We start from the raw sequence: 19142 nt of genomic DNA, 5'->3' as shown, positions 1-19142 counted from the left end.
GAAGAAATTGAGGTGCCAGGTAATGAAGATTGCTAAAATCCTTGGTTTTAGCTCTTACCATGATCAAGCAGGAGCAAGACTTTTGTCTGCTGAGAATTGTAACAGATTGGCAGCCTTTGGTCCACAATTTATAAGGGTAAATAGAAGTGACAGATGCTGTACACTTGAGAGAAAGAAGGGGCAAAAAACCCAGTCTGTTTGATGTGTTCCCTCAATGTATTTCAGAGGTTGCCTAATTTCATGAACCTAATATGTAGATGCCTACACAGCTATGGCTGTGTTTATTAACAGTGGCTGTACACACAGGAACAAGAAATTTGTAAAGGATTACTACTACAATTATAGACTGATTTTTCTATGAACCAAAGGGAGTCTTGAAGAGCACAGTTATTCTTACAATAAGCCATTTTAAAAAGGCAAATCCAGGTGGTCTCTTAAAGCATTAAAAGGAAAATGTTTATCCTTGCACTTGCACATGGAACAAAGGAAACACAGAATCCTGAGGGGTTTTGTCATCAGTAAATAAAACTGACTGCATATTTTAATCACTCTAAAGCTTTCATTAGGAGTAAGTAGTTAAAGTTTGATGGGGAGTTTTACTTGGATCAAGTTGCTATAAGTGAGGCTGTGTGGTATGCTCATGAGGTTTCCTAAGATAAGTGTCTGAGTCATCCTGATAGGAAGAAAAAAGAGGGATTCATAAAGCTCCATAACTAGAAAGTTTATTATTAGAGCAGAGCTGCTGAAATGACAGTAAGTGAAATTACTTCAAGACTGGAAGAAGAAGCTTTTGCTGAAACCTTGCAGATAGGATTTTCTCTCATGGCTGAAGTCTAGCAGGTTGGTGGCAGCAAGAGGTGACTCTGGCTCCCTGAGCCTGGACACAGCTCACAGCTATGATGTGAACACACCACACACTGATCTGCCTTGCTGTATGACAGAGATTGTCAAATTTTGCTTTCCAGGAGCCCTTTAACTCTTTTTCACAGAGATGTGAACCTGAGTGTCAGAATCTCAGTCATGTGCACACCTCTGTTACTGTGCAGATTCTGAAGTGGTTTCCACAGTTTTCTGCCTATTAAAACAAGGGAGCAAGGTCAAGGTGTGTCCAATTTACAGGTGAGTAATTCTTAGGAAAAAAAATAATTCTTGTAATTTCTCCTGCTAAAAATAGCCATGGAGTTGCAAACCTCCATGGATTGCAGGGAGGCAATCCATAGAGTGCACTACTACACAGGCACTACACTAGTGTATGCTTTGCCACTAAAATGCAACAAAGCATTTATGATTTCCTTTAGATGTCCATAAAGAGGCACAGACACAATCATTGCTGCCAATAAATCAACTACATAGATTGTTACTTGTCAGTTGTTCTGAATTATTTAAGTATTTAGATCACAAATACTTGGCATTAAGATTTAGTATCATCTACATTTTTGTCTCAAGACAAATTACCCCAAGTTACCCCATTCATAACTGTGAAAGAAATCCTGCAAAATACCAAACGGGCTATGGCCATTTTGCCATCCTGAAACTGTGGATAAGGCAGTGGAAATCATCACTATGTGAGCGTTGACTCTGAAGTTGAATGAGGGCACCAAGGGAAAGTGTGGTGCCCACTAAGGGGAGCTCATTCCTCAGCTGACATTCCTGCTTAAGAAAATAAGCAGTTAAAGGGAAATAAACGATCTAATTGCTGAGAAAGCTAATGCTAGGGTAGGTCAAAGAATCTCAAGACACAAGCAAGAACTGAAAAAAAGTGTAGCTAGAGAAAGAGGAGCAACAATATTGCTCAAATTGTATGTGATCCCCTAAAATAGGTGGGGTTTGAATCTTCGTAAGTGGGAACAGCTTTCTCCATCTCTTCTGTGTTTCAGAATGAAACAGTGGGATCCTTGATCCTCATCACCATTAACTGGTATAGCTCCATGGAGAGGAGACTATCTATTGGGCCAGGAGAAAATCCCCTTTTCCCCATTCCACAGAATCAGTCAGCTCCTCCCCTGAGGCAAAATCCTTCCTCAGCATTACAGTTCCTCTACTTTTTCTTTTTATCTTGCACTTACTAACTTTGCCTGAGACTAGTGCAAAGGGGATTATGAGGGGTAACTAACAGGCAAAACATCAGAAGCAAGCTTTGTCAAAATCCACATTTTCAAAGTCAGTGTGGCTGGTTTACTTTTAAACACCTCAACTATTTTCTATAGGTACCTAGAAGAAGCATTTATTCATTAATAGCTTTATAATAGACTATAGTACTGAAGACTGTCTTCCTTTCTCAGACAAAATTCTCAGTTTCAGAGGAATTCTGCTAGAATTTGATGTGCTGCATTTGTCTTTATTGTGCAATAACGAAGGCAACAAAATACAAAAAGCCTATAATGAAATGTTACACAAAAAGGACACAGACCTTAAGGTGACACAAAGAGGAAAAATCTAATAAACCATGTGTCATGCTGCTGCAGCTGTTTCACCTCTTACCAATTTTCACAGTCTATAAAATCTTGGAAAGCAGCAGATGTTTAGAAGTTGTCCCACTCTCCCTAGCTTTGAAAGTAGATGCAAGATTTATTAGTGCTATATAAGTGTGATTTCCATTCTGACTTTTATATTTATAAACTAGGTGGAACATGTAACACATCCTGTTGACAGAGAGTGCATTTACTTTCCTCAGTTCCTCCTCACTTATAGATCTTGGGCTTTGCTGGACAAGTGCAGGAACTCCAGAGCAATACCAGAACCTGCAGTCCAGACTACTGTATTGGCTTAGTTACTGACAAACACATCAGAGATTTTTCTCTTAGTACCAACTTTTGCCAAAACAACCTTGCAATACACAGATTATGGGCTCAGAAAAAATATTGTGTTTTGTATGGATATGCACTCTCATTCTGGATTCCTGCCTACATGGAGACTGTTAGTGCACAAAATTATCTTTTTTCTTTCTTTGTTTTTTTTTTTTCCTAGTGCATGAGATTCAGAACAGGGATAAAATCTGCTCACGCATAATTTCCAATCTTCCATAGCTCAGCGGTGCTCTAAAGTGCTGCTGTTCATTTTAATTCAGTGAGTACAAGTTTTGTTATGTTTAGTACTCTGGGAATTGCATGTGCTATTAGATAGTCTGTGACAGCTGTCAGACACAGACAACTTGCTGCATTTCAATCTTTCATAAAAAAAGGACTAAGGACCCTCATCTTCAGCAAAGCTGTCGAATATCAAAAACGGGATAAAAAAGAGAATACCTTTTCCAAACACAAAAACAACTCCGTCTCTCCTTCTCTATTTCCTTCCCCATTGAGTTGAAGAGGAGAAGTTGCATAGGCAGAAAAAAAAGAAATACATCTTGTTGTATTTGTACTTTATACTGCCTTGTCATCTCTGACCTGAAGGGTTAACTGCATAACAGCCTGTTTCCTTTAAGGAAGCATACAGTATATTAAATAGAATTTAATAATTTAGCTCTATGTTTTAACATAATGTACAAGCTTTCATGCAGTTTTTCATTCCTGAGAGCAGGAACAATCAAAAACTGAAAGACACAGAAGAAGACAAGGGCTTTGCAGCAAAGAACCTGAAAGTCTGAATCTGTAAGCATTACCACAATTTCCAGAACATACCTCACCCTGCCCAGCACTCTTACTAAATTTAAAGGACCAGAAAAGGAAATCTTCTCTTAAGACTTGCAGTCTTACCTTCTAGCTTTTGATTTGAACAGGTGCTTGCCTTATTAAAAATTCCGATGCATATTTTAGTTAAAATGTGCTGTGTTTTTTCTAAAAGCCTACATAATTTTCTTTGATCTGAATTATTCTTTAATGACAGAGGGAAAGTAGGTTATGCAAAGTCTTTATCAGGTCGACATTGTTTTCCCATCAGCTCCTTTGTAGCTTTCTAATGATAAACTGACTCTGCTTTTCACACCAGTGATCCCACAGGTACCCCTCCACACAGAGCTGCCTCAGGTATCAGCTCCTTTAACCAGCCCAAGGGGCTGAGAAGGAATGTTTACTTGCATCATTTGCTTATTATTGTTCTTTTCATATTTGGCTTATGTTATTTTTATAGCTCACACAATGTTGTTTTTCCCTTTCCATACTCTGATTCACTTTTCATCCTGTTTTATTCTCTACATCCATCTTGCACCACCACTGTGCTGAGTAAAGTGAAAATCCATAAATGAGTCAGAGTCAAATTTTCAAAGTCACATTGGTCAGTAGGGTTTGAAGTTAAGCAAAATGAGATTACTCATATTTGTTTCTTTCCAAAAGCAGAAAATAAATTTTCCTTTCTTTGGTTGTAACTAAGAGAGCTTTATCCCATGTTTTCCAGCTGCTTTTATTTTTCTGAAATCCAGTCTAGGCTATGAGGCTCATTAGTGACTGGTGTAACTAGCTCTTTCTGTTCTTTCTGTATTTTCATTAGCCTTGTCTGATTCCTCATCCTATCCCTTGTATCATCAAAAACAACTTGAAGGTCTTATTTCTTCTTAAATGTTACTCTTCTGGGAGTTTTCTTTTGCTGCAAGATATCTGAATAGCTGTTTAAAGGAGATACCTTTCTTGGTTTTTTTTAGTATACTTGAGTGAAGAATTATGTGAATAAAACTGAAACAGTATTTTTCCTTAAATACCTATTTTTTGCTCCATTTGAACATTGTGATTGCACATTTTGCAATTTCTATTCCGTAAATGGAAAGGGAGACATTAACATATTGTAATCAAGAGCAAGGAATTAATACTTTCTCAGGTATGTAATGTTTAAAGGTTTTTTTGCCTGTATACTACCAGAATTAAGAACAGCAGCTGTAATGATTTATGTTGACTGGATGTTACAAAGTTATTAACTTCTCAGCTTGCAGGAGCCTACTTTTCAGTTGTAATACATACTATTTCTGCCATGTTAAGCTTGTTATCAAGTCCTCAACATTTCACACGTCATATAATAATCCATCTCAGAAGCTGTAACCCCATACCATTCCTTTGGAAACAGGTAATAAGAAATCTGACTGGCTTAGGGCAGGGGAGAAAAGAATCATTTCTTACTGCAAGCCAGGAAGGTCAATTACAAAGTGAGGTGCATCTGCAGTTGCTTCATTGTCAGTATTGAACAACAGTGTCTTCTAGCCTCACAAAACTCTACAGATGTATTCTATTACCAGCATTTCCTTCCCCTAATATTTAAACTCTTCTTACCTATGAACAGATTCCACTCAGTATCCAAATCAGCCTGATTTGCTAGGCAGCCCTTCATTACATTGAGGCAATAGTTGTTGCAAGGTTTCACAGTGGGAAGTCCTCTGCAGTAAGGGCAGTACAACATCTTCATTAATGCCCGGATGCACCCTGGGGTGGGACTGACCTGCAGAGTTTGAGGGGGGGGAAAGAAAAAGAAAAAAGGAGGAAATCAATCTCCTGCTCTGTGAATTTTGGGATCTCCGAAATGAAATTATGCCTCTCAAGCAAGTGAGTGCAGAAAGGGCAACTTGTGAAAAGAGCACGACCCTTAGTAACACCCTCCTATGAGACTAATTGATTCCTGCCAATTATCTTCATGTGTCACAGCCAGCAGTGATTTTCAGGAATGCAAAAATTAACACTCCCCTAGAGATGGCAGCGTTTGCCTCCCCGGCCCTCCCACACAAAGGCTACTGGAAAGCAAAGGAAAAACATCCAGGCAATGAGCTGGGCAGCAATGACTGATCTTAACATGGAGGATACTAAGGAGACTCTGCTCTCTTCCTGCTCAAGGTAGAACTGTCAGTCACACCACCACTGGATCAGATTCTCCACTTTATTAAAGAACAGTAAATCCAGCATAATCTTGACGATTTCCATAAAACTAATGAGATCTGCACCACGAAGAAGAGATATAATTCTGTTCTCAGGCAAAAATACCCTTCTATCTTCTCAGACAATTTCATAAAGAGATCAGACAGAGGTGGCTTTTTGATATCTCAAGTGACAAAAAGCATCCCAGACAAAAGTGTAATGCATTTCAATTTACGAAATTGAAATGGCACAACATGGCTGCACATGATGGACTTATTCCAGCTGCCAGAGTCAATGGAAAAAACTCCCATGAGTTTAGGATTTCCAGCCAAAGGCATTTACACTGGGCATGGCTGACACAAGGAACTGGTGTGTAGACAGAAAAGTTAGTGATACGGATTTGCACTAGAAGTGCATGGGTTTCCTGGAGAGGGAGAATGGAGGTTAAGGAAAGGCTTTTGTATAAGCCTTTTTCATTAGTTCTATTGATCCTTCAACCCATCTCTTTTAGTTGTCAAAATGCTGGGCATCTATTCAGCAACATAACTTCAATGTTCAGTGTAGGGAAACAGGTCTTTTTTTGATTGTTCCTTTATTTCAACTCTTGAAGGGCAGGATAAATCATCTTCTGGAGGACATCTACTGAATCCCCCGTACCTAAATTTAAACTGCACAAACTGGTCACATTTAACAACCACGTAAAGTTCTATGGGTAAATATTTATTTCACCCTCTAGTCACCATATTTAGTTGTTTCATCCCAGAGTTTCAAAATCGTATGTACTACTCCAAGGTGTTTTCAGGCCAGAAATTCTATCTTGGATTAAAAGTGCATGGTAGGTACTACTTGAAATAGAATCTTTGCATAGTGCAGTGGAGCATAAGCTTCTCATGCTGGAGTGACAATCTGAAGCAATGACAAAGGGCTACAAGCCCCTCAGTGATTTCAAAATTCCTGGACAGGAGAGAGCAAAGCAATGACTGTCCTTTCACTCATTCTGTTGGCTTATGAATAAATGCAACACTTCTAATATGACTTTGAAGGGATTTAACTGTTTTTTCTGTATTCAGGAAAGCATGAATCTGACTTTGCACTGGTAGCACTATGTGCTAAACTGACTGATGTGGTTTGCATTATCAGTGTTGTACTGAAATGGCACTTTTTCTGTGGAATTTCTCCCTTTTTAATGTTAAATCACTGATTTTTAGAGAACTATGCAAAACACACTCCCTACGCTGGACATGAAAATGGCTTTATTAAGAGTTACAGCAGATACTTTTGAGTATGCTCAGAAGTGATTTTTGCCTTGTCTTACTAGGGAAATGCACTTCACTAGAACAACACTGATGGTATGTGTAAAAGGTTAGTTTATCTATGCTTTTCTAATAGGTTCTGAACCACTGACCACTTTCAATCAAATATGAATGAGGACTTCAGTGTCAGTACATTAAGATCCTACAAGTTTTTGGAAAATAGACATCTGGGAGAAGAAAAGTAGAGAGGCTCTGTTACTGCCTTTATTGAGAAAAAAGGATGAAGCATGAGGTCAGTTCCTCGCAGACTCCAATGAGTCCATGTGGAGGAATGATGCTATGAATGACTCATGAGTTAAAAAAGCAACAGAAGAAAATTTCACCTTATTAAACAGCAAAAAAATCACATACAAGGACTTCATTATTTCCACTACTCTAAATTACTTTTTAGAGTAACTTGTTCAACTGTTTTATCTTTATACCTACAAACCTAAAACAGGGCAATTTTTAAAAAAAGATTAGTACCAAAATTGGTATGTAAGCAGAATACTTATCAACAACGAAATCTTCAAAATGACTTTGAAATTGCTTCTTAAACACAGAGATATTTCTATCTGTGAACACTGAGATTTTTATCAGAAAAGGTCCTTTCATGCTTAAAATTCTGCTTTTTCCCAGGCCCAGAATTCTTGCCAATGCAAAGTTGTCAGCACCTGCTTGACCCCTAAGTTCAGCTGGACTTCATATATTCTCCCATCAGCACCCTCCCAAGCCTCCCAATACCTATAGGATCTTGACCTTGGACAAAAAATTCCTAGCAATTTCATTCTTGAAATGCATACCTAGAGGAGAGAAGAAAGTCCCTGTCTTCATATTATGTTTATGTAAAGAAAATATGGTAAATACTTATGTGAGCCTTATTTCATCACAAGTTCAGTCTGAAAGGTAACTAGCTAACATGTCTTTCTCTGACAGAGGTCCAGGTCATACCCCTGATCTCCCAGGACAGGACCCGAAAGGCCAGCTAGAATATCTATTTACACTAGCCCAGTGAATCTTGAATTCTTGTCACATTACAGAACAACTTTAACCAGAGTACTCCCAGTCACAGTCCACTGTGAAGTACTCAGGATAAATTCTTAACACTCAAAAAAAAAACAACCAACCCCTCCCAAAAAAGCAGGATGAGGTGTCTCATATCTTGTCTGAGTGTTTTAATATTCCCTGCACGAATGTTCTAATAGCCCCTGCACGTGACCCACAGCATTTTACAAGAAGGGAAGGTGCCCTGCTTTTGTTTAGAGAAAAGTAATACAATTTCTAAGGTAAGAGACCAAGCTGTGACTCCAAGCAGATAGCAGATGAAGAAAGCTTCTGAGGAGGCCTCTGAGATATCTGTATCAGCTTCTGACATATGTAGATCAGCCTTGGATGAAGACCAACAAAAGCTGCTCTTTGATGATTAAGCAGGGTGTTGCAGACCTCTATTTCAGAAGATGTTGTGCTGGTGATATAAAAGACATGAACCCATCATGTGGTCCCTGGGGCTAAGTAGCAGAGACCACCTCACACTCACATTCATGCTAGGATCTTCTAGTGGCCTCATCCCATACTACTACACAGTAGTTAGCACTAAATCTGCTCTGAGTCCTTTCTGTTGCCTGACTAAGATACATCATTATTTTGTGTGGATACTTTTCAGCTCAGAATGTTTGGAATGATAGGAGACTACAGCAAGCAATAGGAGTAAAGGGAAATATAATATTGTATGTTTTGGAGTGAGACAGCAGGTTATGTTTGGTAGCAGCTTGGGTTGACACTTGGATTCCCAAGAAGGGAAGGGAACCAAACAACACAGGTACCCTCATACAGCCTTCTGGAGGCAGATTCTGGCCTCCAAACTGTGCACAAGCACTGCATGGGAAGAGTTAGATGGAGAGGTCCAAAATCCACCCAGGAGGAGGCCTAAAGATTAAGCCATGCCCTTAGCACAGGATGAGTCCCTTTCTCAAGGTTTCTCCTACTCCCCAGTCACTTAGCAGCACTGGTTCACCTTTAGGTGACCAACTCTTCCTGGATGTGACACAGGGAAACATTAAAGTAATTCAGCAACGCTGGAAATCTGAAGGCTACAAGTTAAGTGCTGTGTTACAGCAGTTCAGTGCCTTTGTGAATCCAGCCTTCAGTGATCAGTCAAGTTTCAGTTCTCAGCTTCAGATGTTTTTTCTGTACCTTTATTTCAGAGAATGCAGTCAGATCTTTTTCATCCCACAAAACCACCAGAAGTATCTTTCATGCAAAAAATACTCAAATTTTTCTCTAAGATTCTGAAACCTTGGTAAAAAACCAAACATTGAATGTGAGTATTTCTTAAAGCTATGAACACATGAAATCTTGAGATTATCACAGAATGTTGATTTTTAACAATCTATAATTGGTTTGCTACTTCTTGCTGCTGGCAAATTCTAAAATGTATTTCCAAAACCCATTCCTCATTCTTATCTTAGAAAAGATAGTTAGAGTCTCTAACACCTAACAGTATTTTTCTCTAGCCCAGTAAAAAAGCAGATATTAATTTAATTCAGAAGTATTCAGAACCTGCATTTGATGAGGACAGCTGTTGACAGGAGCCTCAACATTTTTTCTCTAACATTTGTGGATAGATACAGCTTTTTTTAAATTATTATTTGTCTTTTTTTGTCTTTTAAAATGCACTGCAATTGCCTCTATGCTAGTCACAGTAGAGAAATCCACATAGACTTTAAAGTTTAGAAATAACTAGTCTTTATAGTAAACCATATATTATAAATCACTGAGATCACACCGAATAACATAACTGGGGAAAGTGCTGTAGAGAAGTCATTAATTATATCATGCTGTCTCCCTGACTGACTAGGACATCTTGATTTTACAAGTGTACATCAAATGCAGGGCATTAGGAAAGTGCCTTTCTGAGATTTGATTGAGCCCAGTAGCTGCAGGACATGTTACATTACTGCATTTTGTAACCTTTTCTGACAGTTTCAGCTTGATCTAAGTGTATGTTTTTGCATACATGCAAAAAAACCCCCAAAGCAAGTTTCTTAAGGGCTTCATTACTGAACACTTGTTTTCTCCTCTCAGAAATTCTAGGAGGAGTGTTATTTCATCTAGAAGAGAGATTTCGCAGTGGTGAACTTGCAAACATAAATAATTGAGGAGAGAACTTCTTTGGGTAAAAGCCATAAAATTGTACTCAAATGCAGTAACACTGCATTTGCAAAGACTATTTTGTCATGTATTTGACCTGTTTTTGTAATCAAAAGCCTTAGCTTTGTCAGGTACACAAACATAAACCTTTTTTCTGACACAGTAAATCAGGCAAACTGATTAAACAACTGGTCACCTTCAGAAGGATCAAAGACACCAACATGAAGTTTCTCTGCTCATAGGAGATTTCTTACGGAAGGAACTGGTATATGTTGTCTGGTAATAAATTAGGAGTGTTCTTCCAAAGTAATATTGAATGTACCTGAACATATAGCATAAAGCTATACTTAGGTCTAAATCCTGTCATTTTTTGGATATATAATAAAACCTGTCAACTATAAACAAAACTGATTGCTGCCTCAGATGTCCCAAAAGTAGAGACACCTCCTTCCTACCTTTTCTATGCATCCAAGGGAAATGATACAATTTGGAATAATACCAGGTGACTCTTTAGCATGACAACCTTGAGAGGAAACTGCCAGGACTAACCAGTCAATTTCTAGGAAATTGGCCCAGAAGTAGATACTCTCTAACAAGCCTAAACTAGAGCAATCCTTGTCTCTAGCACTTGTGTGTTGGTTAAATCATCCAGCATCCCATTCAGCAAACTGGTGTTGTGTGTCCTGTGCAGTCATGATGCACCAAGAAACTGGGGCACTGCATCCTTTCATCCCTTTTTAGATCTCTGTGTAGTCCATCTGCAACTTAATGATGGAAAAAGCACAATTTTATTCATATCCTAATTATTTCAAAAGTTTTAAAATAGGACTAGGGCAATAATAATAAAATTATGAGTTTGATCTTGACTACGTTGGCATGTCTCAACCAAATCCAAGAAAAATGCAAACTCTACCAAAAGTAGCAGTTTCCATGTGTTCCTCCACCAAAATTTAATATATCTGTGGAAAACTTCATAATTCAAGTGCTTCCTGTCCAAAAAAATCCATAGTATAATTCTAGCATTTCAATGCAAAATTATATTTAAAACAAATGAGACACAAGCATTAGAAGTTCATGCTTGTGATTTCAGAAGAGATGGAAAAAAGCAAAAACTTTAAGAACTGTTGATCATTGCATTCAACCTGATAGGACTCAAGAGAATTTTTACTAAGCACAAAACCATTTTGTTTCTGATCTCATGAACTGAGTGCAACCACACTGTAACTGGGATCAGACTGAGATGGAGCATGAAGTACACTTCATAGGGTACACAGGATTCTCACAAACATTTGAATCACTGATGCTAAGAGCTATAGATCAATTTTTCTTTCCTTTCATCCTTAATCAACTTTAGTACAAATACTAAACTTCAGTCCAATCTCTCACTCCTTTTTGTTATATATGTTTGAAACTACCTTCTCAATGTGTTACAATTACTCCCTAATGATTTTCGTTGTTGTTTGTTTTTAATAGTGGAGAAAGTGGGTAAAGCTGTGCTAGCAATGATATTTTGCTTACTTTTGCTCTTTTCTTCAAACAAGATCTTCTCACTGTTGGCTCCAAGGGATTAATTTTTCTCCTTGTCCATATTTTGTCCATTTTCATGAGCACTGTGTTACTGCTGATTTCCTTTAATAATCTAGATCAAGCAAGTTTTTTTCAGCACATTTCAGCTGAAAATGCCTGCATGTATTTAATTAGAAGTACATCGAATTATGCTTTATGGAAGTGCTTCTCATTGTTTCAGTCTGGCTTTTAGGTGATCTCAGTTCACTGCTTTCATAGCACAATCTGATTTAAAAATGGAAATACTGCGTCAGCCATACTCAGTTGGGAATCTGTGTTTTAGAAGGTCAATTTGAGAATACTTGCTTATATCAACCAAAAGTCTAGTTTAATACTAACCTCCTAAAGACAAAAATAGCTATCTTTTTAACAATTTATAACCTCCCAGATAACTGAAAGGTAGAAGACCTGGTTTGAGTACAACAGTTCTGTACTAGTGTCTTTGACTTTCTGCTTGAATTATACCAAAATAAAAGTAAAACACTACAGCCAGTTGAGCAGCTGCAATATTCTGACAATCTTGATAATATATCTAAAGAATATGCTGAGATAAGCCATGGTACATTTAGTTTTAATATTTTCATATCCAATAAAACATTTTTCTAGAAAATATGTAAGTTCTGGTTCAATATGCTCATTAAACTATTAGAAATGTTGGGGCAATATAAACACTTTTATAATGTAAAAGAGAAATTGCACATTAGCTATCTCACACACACTGGGTAGTATTAAGCACATTCCTCATTGCAACTCAGAGAAAATATCTTATTTTTTTCTAAAAGAAGAGGAAAACTTAGCCATTGTTCTTGTCCTTTTCCATTGTCTGTGATTTTGAAATAATGAGAAATATAACAACTGGATTTTTTTCCAACATCTATTAAAATTGGAGGCATTTTTCATATTTATTTGGTCTTCATAGTATATCTGTATGTATATAGTTCTGGAAGATGGATAAATATTGCTCCTCCATTTTACAGATGAAAAAAATTAAATTACAAGTAATTTTAAAAGGTATTAAATAGATGAACATCTAAAAGTTATGCACTTGAATTTTTAAATACTGCTCATAAATATTGCTCTCATTTATGATACTGCTAAGTTGTCATAACATGTAATTCTGAAACTCTCTACAGGAAAATAAGGACTGTAAGTCTTTAAGTGATTACATCAGGAGTTTGTACATTAAATAATAAATCTTTGTTAGAGAGATAAAATGCGTAATTCCACATTTTCCCCACAGAAGTCAAGGTCAAAAAACCACAAGGAAAAATGTTCAGATGCTTACTTGGGTGAGAATGAACCTCTGTCCACAGAGGGAAAAGAATAGCTTCTCCTATTTTTAGGAAATTAGGAAAAATACTTACCAGATTATCTGAATACAGAAAATCCAAATTTAGAAAACTACTTGAAAAACTGCAGTCACAAGGATATGCTGTGTAAAGCTATTTTTCAATCTCTTGAATAACTTCTCATTGATGCTTTAAAGCTATTTGTTTTTACAGTTTAAGTTTTTGCAACATAAAATTTTAAATGCTCAGATATAAATATTAAAAATTTGTTCTTAAATACTATTTTATCTGTCATAGGTATAATCAATTTCAAACAGAAGGGGTGGAAAAATGGTGTTCTATTAAAAAAATATTATAAAAGAAGAAACTGAAAATAGTGAAAGCTGAGAAAATACTCCCAGATACAAGAGTTTACATACTATGAGGTATTATTAAGCTAAAAAATCTGACCTGGGGAAAAATATTTGTCTTTCTTATCTGTTAGAATAAGTCCACATTAAACAGAATATGAGGTATGGATTCCGTCTGTTATTTTGCTAGCATTTCAAGGACAAAGCTAAGGTGAAAAATCTTTAAAATAATTTCTTCCTTTCCCTCCCAGGAGATGAGAAGTTTTCTGTTACACAGAAATAGGGAGGAAATCTCACAGCTGTTAGGCTTTTTAAAACCCTGCATCTCATCTGGAAGACAAACCTTAAAACACTGTCTAAATAAAAAGCCATTTCTCTACTTTCTCTCCAGAATAATAAAAAAAAAAGAATGCGTCCCACTTAAAAGGTACTGTGCCCATTTCTTCCAGTATTGGGTAGAGAGATGTCTATGGCCTCCACCAGATAAGAGGGTGTTGGTTTAAGAGAAAACCATGTGCTACATTTTCCAGAGCTGAAAACAAAATAGGACATGACTGTAAGCAACAAGATCAGAAATCTTCCTGAAACGGGCTATTTCAAATAATTCAGAGAGTAATAAGAAAATCTATAAAGTCCATAATAATAATCCATAAATATTAGAAGGGATCCCTAGTATGATTTGCTCAACAAAACAGAGATATCCAAATCTCACCTATATTCCCTTAAAAAAGAGTTTAACTTCATCTTAAAATCAGGCATCTAAAAAAGGTTCTTTTTTTGTGCTATAATGATTAATACATGTGCAAATATCTTAATAGACATATTTAAAGTTAAGTGAGAATAATCCGCTGTTTTTCCTACTAGAAAAGCAGGAATATGTCACTGAACAATGATGTGTAGTTGCCTTGCAGAACAGTGAAAAGAGCCAAGTTGAAAGAGGCACTGAGGAATAATGTTGAGGAAAAAATACCAGACTACGCTCTGTTTAGTCAAGCAGAAGTGGCATTGTGCTCACTGGTAGTCACACACAAAAAAAAAAAGTTGCAGAGAAATAGGTTAAGAATTGCCCAGGTAAAAATCAGGAATAGAAGGGGAGGTCTTTGATAACCTGGAAATCACATCCCCAGGTAACCAAGAGGGAAAATTGTGAGAAAGGATTGGGACAGAAAAAGACAAGTGCCACAGCAGGAGATAATGATCAAATCGAGCAGTTAGATGTGTTGTGCAGCACTACCTGGGTAAGAAAATGATGTGAAGAACAGTCAAAGTCAGTCCTACTCACAACAGCCCAGAAGCTTGAAATGCAGACTCCATCCTTGAGAGCAGTCTTTCTGACTGCCTGTGATTCGCAGGGCAAAACAAAAAACCACCTGAGAAGAAAATCAGTTCTCTACAAATAAAAAAAGAGAGCAGCAAAACTGTTCTGATCACCCATAAGCACTCCCAAGTAAGACCTGTTTGCTGCTCATTGACCTGTGAAGTGTTTTACTGACTTTAAAAGGCCATGAAGCTCAGAGTGGTGTAGAGGGCTGTGGGATGTCTTAGTTGTGTGGTGTCAGCAAGAACACACAAGGCCTGATGAGAAAGGAAGAAATGCATACATAATATTGGCAGTCTTGTCCAATGATAAGTTATGCAATAATTTGAGATGACAAGTGACAACAGATTGACTCAACATGTACCAGCTCTTTCCTTCTCTAAGAAACATGGATGGAGTCACGATGCAAAATTCCACTAGAGAGAGAAATAACATTGTAGGGATAGTGAAGCAGGCAACTCCAAAGTTGATAGCTTTGTGTACTTGATAAGCTTCATCATATACCTACGTTGAACATTTTTCAAGTGAGTTCAAAGAGTAAAATCTCACAAGAAGCCCTGGCCTAATTGAAAAAAACCCAAAGGATTCTATATAGGAAAAAAGAAAACAAACCGACACAATTTTTCCAGTTACCCATATTCTTGGTCCTTCTTCATGAGGTTCGAAAGGCCAAGTAACAAAAGAATGATGGGTTTTTGAAATAAAACATTAAATCTGATTTTTAGCAATAAGCTGGTCATACCTTGTCAGAGACAAGATGATACAAAAATACAGTGAGGGCTTCATCTGGGAATGCAAAGCCAGCTTTAAAGACTTACTATTTGCTGAAGAGCTCCCAGCCCTTTAGGAAGCAATATGTTAGCTATCTGGGACACAACATAATATAAGGTGTTGTTTGCACTCCTGTTTCATTTCATGGTGTGAATGAAGCACAAGATAGAATGCAACAGGCAGAACAGTAAAACAAAGTCTCTGTAGATCATATTCAAGTATAGAGATTGAAAGTGAAAGATTGTAAACTACTTTCCTGGCTTCTAAAGTAAAGAAGGGTGTCAGATCTTTAAGGTATCCCAGGAAGGATCTAGTCAGATATAATGCTGGGTTCTCATAATCAACCACAGTCTCTTCAATGCCATACACAATGTCTTGGCAATAAATTCAGGGAAGTACGGAAGCAGAAGGATGCTTTATAAATAGCTCACTGTCTATTTATAAGATCCATAAATGCCCACTGCATTATGTGGGCCAAAATCATGTGAGATCATCTTATATCTCCATGTTAACATTTCCTCTTTTATGGTCTTTCAAAAGCTCTTGTTAGATTTTCACAAGGCTACTTGTAAATATAAATACCATATATAAAATATTTAACAGATGCTAAAGTGCACCTTGGGATGATGAGTATGGTCTGGAATGACCTGTTTGTAGGATGTGTGCCCACATTACTGCTGACTGTTGCACTTCCAGCCTTTGTAACTGCATAGTAAAATGTAAATTCACATCTTCACCACATCAGTTAAGAATTATTTTATTTCATTTAATTTCATTTTATTTCAGGTCCCTTCCTGATAACTCCTTCCCTATAGACACAAGATGTAACAATGGGGAGGGGGTGCTCACAAGTGTCTCTGTGTCCTACTTCCAAATCACTTTATGACAAAAATAGGAAAGTGATTAAATTGAGAATAGTTAGGGGGAATTAACATCTCTACAGTAAGCAAAGGGATTCTTCCCAGAGTTGTGCACTAAACAAAAACATGGACCAAAGTACTAGCACCAGTTGAGTATACAATATGAAGTCAAGTTAATAATTTCCCTGGGAATGTTTTAGTGTTCCCTACTAAAAGAGTAAAATATCCAACATTATTCCTCTGTCATACTTATGTCCACATAAACATGCAAAACCTCAAATCATGTAAATTTATAGCAAAATTGAATACATTTTCTTGTTCCCTGATAGTTAACAGAAGGGTGTCCTGCAGCAGCAAAGTGCCTCTACTATACTTAGTATTACAAAATTATAGCTCAGATACTATAATTTTTGGAAAACATTCTAGTGGAAATTAAAGACATTGCAGTATTGTTTTGAAGTACACAAGTACCCAATGAAGGAAAATTTGCTGAGTTTAAAGTGGTTATATGTTTATGCTTGCAGGAGGCAGATAAAAGCTTACAATATAAAAAGATATATGACAATGAGGTTTTATTTTTCCTTTTATGTAGAGATAGAAAAAAATGTAAAATTTATTTCTATATCTTCATTTAATCTACTGCCAACTTTGCTGTATAAAGCAGAAGTAGAGTCTATAAGCATAAGAAATATTTTTTTCTTCATAAATTCTCAGCAGGTACGCTATTGTTTAAATAGTTTTTCTTTGTCCAAAACTGAGCAAGAGAATGCATTCTTTATGGGGCTGACTAAGACCAAAATGGCAGAAGATCTTTAAATTTGAAAATAGTACTAAGCTGGAAACAAATAGCCTAAGATTATTTGCTTTTGCTCATACATTTTGCCATATTAATTTTAAAACCAGCAATTTCAGTAATCAATACAAACTACTGTGATTGTCTTGATTTACAGTTCTCACTTTCTCAAGTGCAGACATCATTCATTTGTGTGTTATGGTTTAGATCTCTCAACAGCCATTGAAAACACTGATCCTGTATTATCCTCAGGGGGATGGAAGTGCTCTGCAGTCTGAACTGAAGCTCCTGTCTCAATTGCACACTTCCCAGTTGTTGCCTAAGATCAAATTAATCTTATTTTCTTATCACTCTGATATGTGATACATCCTCACCTTGAAGACTCTATATGAAATCTATTTGGAGGGCACAGGAAGGTGGAACTGCTTCCTCCATGCACTCCATGTATCAACCCAAATCTGCAGTGCTTCCAAGCTACTGTGGCCACAACATGACTGGACATGTCAGGATGTGATATCCACACATAAAACCACACCGTGTGCTTCGGTCTTTTTTTAGTTGGACTTTGGATCTGTGGATCTTCTGGTGATGCAATCAATGGCCACACCAGCCCTCAGCCCCCTGGCCCTATGCACACCGTGGGGTGATGCAGCCACCGCAGCCACGCTCTTCACGGGGGACTCGTGAAATTTTGGGTTAGAGAAGCAGTGTGTATGGGGAAGGCTTCCACCTGTGCCTGTCCTTGTCCCTGCTGCTGTCACTCTTCCCAGCAGACTTTCACAGACATTCCAAAATAAGTCAGAACAGAGTAATTTTTTTTTTTCCTGTGGACTAAAATCATCCTTAATACACCTGCAGTCAGACCGGTGCAAAGATTTTTGTATTTCTCCCCCAGCACACCCAGTTCTCCTTTAACAAACTGAAATATGTACTATAGCTTACTTAAATAAGATGTCAGTCCTCACTAGATGGCAAAGCCTGCATTCATGTTGAACCTGAAAGGACCACACAGAGTGGACTGAATGGCAATTTGACCCATGCCTCTAAGTGACAAATGACTGAATTTACTGTCAGCTAAGTCCGAATGTCCAGTAAAAGTAAAATACAGCACTCCTCCATGGCTACCTGGCAGTAAATATGTATTTAATCTATTTCATTGCCATTTGTCTTTATCTGATTAAGCCACCTGATTTATAAAATGTGCTGGAATACAATTTATATACATCCATATAATCCACCCAGTGGTCTGGTTTCCAGAACCACAAGGATAAACATGCTCAAACCATAAAGGCACTCTCAATGCCAGATATTCATTTATAAAGCCTGCTGAAAAATATCTCATCGTTATCATCTCCGGTATGGATGAACTGTCAGCTACACAACCACAAACTCTTTCCAAACCTTTTAAAAGTAAAGAAAGTCTCAGTCATGTCCAAAACACAAAGACATTTCACAAGTTCGGAGAGATTTTCTCATCAGTACAGTAATATCACTCACCTTCAGTGGAGATGACAACAGCAATATCACTGTGAAGTTTGCACTACAGCAAACCTTTGACAGATAGGCCAAATTTTCCAGTGGCTCTGAGAAATGCCACTATCTTGATAGTTCCCCATCCTAAAGGTAGTTGGAACAGATTCTGAACTCACAACTCTGGTCCAGGTCTCACAGTATGACACAGGGTTTCTTCCCTCTCTTCTCTGACTTGGTAAGGATGCAGGTACCTGTCTACTCTGCCCTGGAGTACTGTGTCCAGTTCTGGGTTCCCTGGTTCAAGAAAGGAGGGGAAATGCTGGAGAGGGTACAGCAAAGGGCTACAAAGATTAGGATTAGAGGATTAGGACATCTCTCTTATGAGGAGGCTGTTGATGCTCCTTCCCTGGAAGTGTTTAAGTGCAGGTTGGATCAGGCTTTGTGCAACCTGGTCTAGTGAGAGGTGTCCCTGCCCAAGCAGGTGGGTTGGATCTTAATGATCTTTGTCC

The 19142-nt window shown here is 37.6% G+C and overlaps 1 protein-coding gene across 1 annotated transcript in view; it reads right to left on the bottom strand.

Annotated features, from left to right (window-relative positions):
* GPC6 (glypican 6) overlaps positions 1 to 19142 on the bottom strand; it is a 760336-nt gene that overhangs the window by 206642 nt on the left and 534552 nt on the right. The window contains exon 4 of the mRNA XM_071741790.1: positions 5196 to 5361. Within this exon, the coding sequence (XP_071597891.1) occupies positions 5196 to 5361 (166 nt within the window). The remainder of the gene's footprint in view (positions 1 to 5195; positions 5362 to 19142) is intronic.

Source organism: Heliangelus exortis, chromosome 1 (assembly GCF_036169615.1).
Source record: "Heliangelus exortis chromosome 1, bHelExo1.hap1, whole genome shotgun sequence".
Taxonomy (NCBI): Eukaryota; Metazoa; Chordata; class Aves; order Apodiformes; family Trochilidae; genus Heliangelus; species Heliangelus exortis.
This window is presented reverse-complemented; position numbering and strand designations above follow the sequence as displayed.